At 36.3% G+C, this 7,315-nt stretch overlaps 1 protein-coding gene across 4 annotated transcripts in view; it reads left to right on the top strand.

Moving 5' to 3' along the window:
- Prps (phosphoribosyl pyrophosphate synthetase) overlaps window positions 1-7,315 on the top strand; it is a 27,045-nt gene extending 19,730 nt beyond the window's left edge. For all 4 annotated transcript variants that reach the window (XM_019041840.2, XM_019041843.2, XM_019041841.2 and 1 more), the window contains 4 exons: window positions 627-850; window positions 1,699-1,872; window positions 2,369-2,528; window positions 5,065-7,315. In XM_019041840.2, coding sequence (XP_018897385.2) covers window positions 627-850; window positions 1,699-1,872; window positions 2,369-2,528; window positions 5,065-5,157 — 651 coding nt within the window. In that variant the 3' untranslated portion in view covers window positions 5,158-7,315. The remainder of the gene's footprint in view (window positions 1-626; window positions 851-1,698; window positions 1,873-2,368; window positions 2,529-5,064) is intronic.

Below are 7,315 nucleotides of genomic sequence, written 5' to 3' on the forward strand. Positions count from 1 at the left end.
TCATACTCTCTGTAATGGTCTATTCAACAATTCCATTGCCCTGTGAAAGTTGAAATGGCACTTAGGGAAACGGAACCTGAATTTACTTGTATAATGATTCTAGTTAGATTTATCTTCTTCATTCAAGTTTTTTTTCTCAATCATTAGCCACGTTGTCTCATTAGCAAAAGCACATCTGTTTCAATATTTCATCCTAAATTTTAGACGCCTGAAAAAAGATGAGTCGAGAGATCTTTGAAGCGAGAGATGCAATGGGAGCAGCTTGAAAGATAATACGTCCAATGGCATAAATGTTGCTAAAGGATAATAGTCTGGAGAGATAACTTTATAAAAGATAATGATCCTCCTATAAAAAATTGTATCTGCAACGGTAGAGGTATACCTGCTTTGTGTAACTTTTCCTGGTATTTATTCTGGATAGCTCTGAAGTGTCTGATCCAAAAAATATATTTTCCTTTCATCCATTTTGATTCATCGTCATACATAGTGAAAAGATCGAAAAATTTACCTCAGAATTCACCTTTTTGTCTCAAATTTCTAAGAAATTCTCAGTAGGTAATCAGATCGAGGCACGTGAGATTTTTTAACGGAATATTCTAATTAAAAACTGGTCTTCTATTTTCCAGAGTCGAGCACCCATCTCTGCAAAGTTAGTTGCTAACATGCTTTCAGTGGCTGGGGCAGATCACATTATAACGATGGATCTGCACGCATCACAGATCCAAGGTTTCTTCGACATTCCTGTGGATAATCTCTATGCGGAGCCAGCAGTTCTAAAGTGGATTAAAGAAAATATATCTGAGTGGAAGAATAGTATTATCGTTTCTCCAGATGCTGGTGGTGCTAAAAGGTAACGCTAAAGTTTATTTATTTTTGTATTTGGATTGCGTTTAGCAGGAAGGAACCAAGCCACATCAGCTATGGTTTAATTTAATTGGGCAATTTAGTGCGGATTTCTTTAAAATTTTTGAGGAATTTGCTTAGTATTATGCAGAAAATTCACTGAAATTTGCACAAAAATCCACTCAACCATTTTTATGTAAAATATTTAACAGCCCAATTAAATTTGGCAGTAGCTGATGTGGCTTGGTTCCTTTCGACTTGTCGCAGTCCATTTTATCATATTTGATTTCCATGTTAATGAAAAAACAACAAACTTTATTGACTGAAACACCAGGCACAATAGCTCTGCTAGTAGCTAGGGCAGCAGGTTTACTAACTCCAATTATTTTTTATTTTCTATAGGTATCTTTTAGGTATGTGTAATAAACAATAAAATGTACCACCTTTTGTACAACTCTCTATATAGAAGTGTTTTCTTTTTGTAAGCTTCTTATAGGGAGGGGGAGGGGTCTGAGCTTGTCTCATGAGATCTTATGAAAGAGGTCGTCAAGCACAGTCTTATGTAAGCTTCCTACTATAAAAGAAATTTTTACATTTTCCAATCATAAGAATTTTTTTTACTTATTTTTCAGTGTTTCTGTGTTATTTTCTCGAAAATTGGGGGGAGGGGGGGTTAGATCAGTCTAACGCAATTCAAGAGGAGGATTTGAGAGATCGTCGTATGGGCACCTTACAAGGGGGAGGAGGGGTCAAGAGGTCGGCCAAAATACCCTTTGTAATACTTTAGTCTTAACATAAAGTCTGAACATTGAGCAACTTTGTGTGCTTTAATTAATAAACATCTTTATTTTCCAGAGTCACTTCTATTGCTGATAGACTGAATGTAGAATTTGCTTTAATTCACAAAGAGAGGAAGAAGGCTAATGAAGTTGCATCCATGGTGTTGGTGGGAGACGTCAAAGACAGAGTTGCCATACTCGTCGATGACATGGCTGACACCTGTGGCACTATCTGCCATGCGGCGGAAAAGTAAGAACTTTCTTTCTTCAACATTAAAAGAAATAGAATGTGAGGTGTTATCATTCTGACTATTTTAAGACTCCTTTGAGAGAACTCCAAAGGGACTAAGTCAGAACTTTATTTTTCCTTCAATGAATTTCAAAAAACTTAGAGAAATTTCAATATCTACTCTATATAAAAAGGTAAGCTCAGGTTGCCGTAAGGCTATAGTGTATGCCCTAGTGTATAGTAAAATAATAAAGAAAAAGGTTAGGTTGCATAGCTCAGAAAAATGTAATTTTGATCAGCTGTTTATGTCCATCAGGTTATTCTAGATAATTATTTGTCACTGTTTTGACATAGTACAGATGGCAAACAAAAAATGAATATTGTTTAAAAGAAGGAAATAACTTGAAAAAAAAAAAAAATAATTTATTTTATGTCCTAAAATTCTTTTTGCGCCCTAGAATTTTTTTGTTATCTCTTGCCCTTCTGTCATTGAATGTCATTTTTGTTGTTTTTTCAGACTTATGGAAGCTGGCTCAACGAAAGTTTATGCCATTTTAACCCACGGTATATTCTCAGGCCCTGCCATCTCTAGAATCAATAACGCTTGTTTTGAAGCGGTAGTTGTCACCAACACAATTCCGCAAGATACTCATATGAAAGAATGTCCTAAAATTCAGGTGAGCTTTTGAGCCGCTTAAAGCAAGCAAACTGTTTTTGTATAAAACACTCAGTAACATTTTTGAAAAATAATTTCTCTGAATGATCAGAGAAATTCTGAAATTATCATATGATTTTTTGGTAGTAAATCTGGAAAACTTGATGAAATGGGCCTGATGCAAACTTTTGCTAGAGCAAAAACAAGAGTTGTTACTCATAGAAATCACGATGAGCGCATCGGCAATGTCTGAAATGCACTCCTTAATTCAAAATTTGCATAAGGAATTTGCATTTTTTCGAACTTCCCGCCTCAAAAATGATAACACGGCACAGGCGAGCATTTTGTTAGAGGAGTCATTCCATCCAACCCCTGCCCTCAAGGATATTATGCAATATTCAACATAGCCGACGCCAATCTGCCGAAACACATGTGATGAGACGATGATTTTAACCACCTGATAACAATCGGCATGTTTACATTCACATTTTTCTCGCGTTGATAGATTGACCCTGATTGCCTTGATTGACCTCGTGCTCTTGTCAACTTGTGCGCGAAAGCGTCGGCCTTGTTGAGCAGGAATTGAATGGAACGACTCCTCTAACGAAATGTTCATCTGTGCTGTAGCATACTTTTTGAAGCGGGGAGCTTAAGAAAACACAAATTTCTTACGGAGATAGTGAAGTTAGGAGTGCATTTCAGAGTTTGCCGATGCGCTCATCGTGATTTTTAAGACATCCTTTATAAGGAACGACTCTTATTTTTGCTCTCGCAAAAGTTTGCAACAGGCCCATTAAAAGGTTAATTGAGACAAGTATGGGGATTTTTGCTTACAAAATAAATTGAGACTTAAACGAGATATTTTGAAAATGGTCATTTTTCTGGATCAATTTAAAAGATTTTTTTGTTTTTTTTGAGCCTACTCATAGTTGCTTGCCAATTAGAGCCTCAATCAAGTCATGCACAAGCAAGTTAGTTGTACTTGTATTCTGCTTAACCTGACATACTTTCCTATGGGGTTGTTAGAAATGGTTGAAGTCCAACCTTTTGGTGTGGAGAGCAGTGTCTGTAACTCGGCATGAAGTCTTAGCAGCCATCTGGCCAGCGACTTTTTTTCTTGGGGGCCATCTCCGATTTCTTAGGGGCCAAAATGAAAAATTTCCCTTTCGAAATGCCTGAAGTCAGAAATACCCCATGGAATAGCCCCATGCCATAATGTTAGGACAAGACCCGATGAGTCACGAAACTTGATGAAGACGGAGGGGAAGAATTGATAACACGACACAATGTGGCACCTTGCAGAATGCGCTGAAAAATCCCGAAAATGGAGTTTTTCAACGATTTTTTTAGTGGCCAAGCTTGGCCGCTAGTTTCATTCCTTAGCGGCCAAAGGCAATTTCTTACCGGCAAAGTGCAGTTTGGCCAGCGTGTGTCACAATCACTGGTGGAGAGCCATTTGCCTTATTGATATCCCCCCCTTCCACTTCCTGGTTTGCTCATGAAACAAGTGAACTTTACCGCTCAGCTGATGAAACACTTACCTCTGCCAACCTCTCTAAGTGCCAAAGCACAACCACAGGGTATCTACAGGTCTAGAGAACAAAAACCGGGAATAGTGAGGAAATCAGGGGAAAATAAGTGAATTTTATGAGGAAGACAGGACAACTATTCTTTCAATTTTCATTGGGTTTTGCGCATTTTCAATTTCATGGACATGCTTGAAAATATTTTTTAGCAACGCTTTAAGAAGGTATCAAAAAACGCAATTGGAGTCAAGTGCTTTCCTCTGCTGCCAAGCTGAGAGATCGTGAAAACCAGGTTAATTGTAAGATTTGGGCAGGCGGCCATTCCATGAGCATATACCAAGCAGCATATCTCTTCGAGGGCAATTTTAGTTTGCATGAGTTTTTCTCTGCATAATGAGAATTTCAGTTTTTAACTGAAGTCTAGCACATGTTGGCCAAAAAACGAACAGTGTTCTCTAGAGATACCCAAAGCTCTAAGCAAACCCCCATTTTACCTTTGCTTTGTTTTGCCGAACACAAAAAATACAAAGTGGAGCAATGTTATGAATTCATTGCAGAAATTTGAATTTATAAACCAGCACATAAAGCAGCCGTGTTCCGTTTGGTGCCAATTCTTTTGACCAATTAAAACGAATAAAATGAAAACATTCATTCAAATTTTGTCAATTATTTATGCACCACTTCTTTGTCGTTACTTTTAAAAATGCCTGCTTTCTTCACCCCTATTATTTGCATTTCGGTCTTCTCATTGGGCCTTGGAAAGATTTGTTGCTTTTTTTGTGCATACTTCTCTTGCTGCAGGATTGTCACACATCAGTAAGAAGTCCTTACCCGGAGTTAAATTTCAAATTATGAAGTGGAAGGAACTTTAAAGACAGTTATAAGTACTGGTGCAACTAATTTCATATTTTTGGTTACACATTTCAGTGATGCGGGAGAATGAATCAAATGAAAAATTGTTTGATTTTATCTGAAACTGATTCCCCTCTTGGATCAGAAATTGAATCAATCTCTTGGTTTTTCTTGTTTCAGTGCATTGATGTTTCTATGATGTTTGCGGAAGCTGTCCGTCGAACCCACAATGGTGAAAGTGTCTCGTACCTCTTCTCAAATGTTCCTTACTGATTACTTTTAGTCATATTGAGCGGCCATTCAGAACAGTCCCCCATTTTCACTCTCTCACGATCGGATGGTTTATTTATCAAGTATGTTTTTTCTTACATCAAGTCATCGATGTTTATGTCATTTTTTCCTCTATTTTGAAAAACGTCAATGAATCCGTCACAATTGCAATTTAGTTTTATCATAAATCTTCTCCCTACTATCCCCGTGTTTCAATTTTTGACTTTTTGACTTACTTTGAGCTTCAACAATTCTTCCCTCAGTGCAGGGATAGAGAAGTATTGATGAAAAATTATCATATCAGCACCTCTTATTCAAAAATGTCTTCCTCCTCCCTCACTTTCTTACATAGCGGGTAGAGAAACAAATGGATTGTTGTTACAACTCAGCCATTTTAAGATGAAGAGCTGTATTGTATCACTGTTAAAAAATACCCACAGCTTCGGCATTTTATTGCCAAATTGGTCTTTGTAATCATTACTGTATGATTGGTGACTTGTCAGTCGTCAGTCTATCATTCCATTAAGTTAAACTTAGACTGTTCTCAAAAGCTCTGTCATCAAAGCTTTTTCAAACAAAGCTTTGAATGAAAAAATCATCAAGGAAAAAAAATTGTTTTAATTTTTCAGGATTCAGTCAAAAGTTAGGGCTCTTACTGTATCTTCCCAATGTTGTGAATGAAATTGCATCTTTTACATAACTTTTTATCCCAGGCCTGTAATGTAAAATAAGTCTTGAATAAATCATGCAATCAAATTTTACCCAGGTAATCTTACTCTCATGAAAAGCAACTCGTGACTACTCTAACCACAGGGTGCCGTTCCAGTTCCAAAAACTTGGAACAGCATAGCTCAATTTTTCTCTTTTCTCTTTAATTTGTAATTTCAACTATAATTACTGTGACTATAATGGGGACCTGAAAACTGTCGCGCATTTTCGTGTGACCTGACCACAATCATTGTTCTTTTCACTCAATCAAAAATTTTTTGCTTCTTTTTTACTGTTGTGTACGATTTGGATGCCGACCCAAACTTGTTCCTCGTAGGACTTGACTCTGATTCACAGTAAGAGTGGAACGATAGCTCTGTGTTGTCAAGATTGTTTTTATTATTATTATTGTTATTTATTCTAAGACTTGAGATATTTTGTCCTAAGTGATGTGCGTGCAGAATGGAACGTTAGTGTTTGATATGCTACTTGAACAATTGAACTGCACGTTGATAAGAATGCCATCCCAATTTAATTTTTTTTCTATGAGAACCGAGTGCCCAACTTGTTGCTATGTTTGAAGTGCCATTTGAATCAAATGAATGATTGTTACTTAAACCCCTTGTAGGATTTTTCAAAATCCCTCAATTAATGGACATTGTTTCAACTTCTCATTTTGATAATGAAGGGGTTTGTATGTTCTCACAACGAATAGATTTTTTAACGGAAGTGATTTAATTGCGATTCCTCAGCAAAATAAGTTTCACACACACGAAGTGTGGCCTTTGAAGGAGCAATATGAAGAGAGTGGAAAAGTTTTGTATTCTCGCAACTGTATCTTCCCAATTTTTTCGAGTACTATTTCCCAGTTGTGATTTAAAAAATTTGAGTCGTGCAATTTTTAATTTCTTTTCGAATATTCAATGCGATTTCAAAATTCAAGAAATCTATTTTAAGGAAGTAAGTTTTTCTTTCTCTTTTGTTTCTATAAATTCTAAGAAATGTATCCATCCATCCATCTGGCTATATCATTTACATCCATTCATACTTTTTTCTTATTCTAATTTTTACCGGCCCCCAAATCCTTTTTCTAAAATTAGTTTTTTTAATTATCCCATCGTTTAACACCGATGCTGGCTCTAGTAGTTGTAAAACTGATTCCTGCAGAACTAAACTTGTTGACCTGTAAAATGAATTGTTATTCTGTGTAAAATTTGCACCAGCCAACTCCAGGTGTAATATGAATCTGCATTATTAATCATCATTTCTCTTACATATAGTTTTACAAACTGCCTCGCCTATCGTTCATTTTTCCTGTGTCTGATTTTTTGTGGCGAAAGTTAAGAAAAAACCAAGTCGAATAATTTTTCATTGAATCACTGTTGCACCTTTGCAAGTACTAGTTAATTATTTGATGTATCATATTGCTCTATTAAAAACTAGTAGAACAAGA

The sequence above is a fragment of the Bemisia tabaci genome, unplaced genomic scaffold (assembly GCF_918797505.1).
Source record: "Bemisia tabaci unplaced genomic scaffold, PGI_BMITA_v3".
Classification (NCBI taxonomy): domain Eukaryota; kingdom Metazoa; phylum Arthropoda; class Insecta; order Hemiptera; family Aleyrodidae; genus Bemisia; species Bemisia tabaci.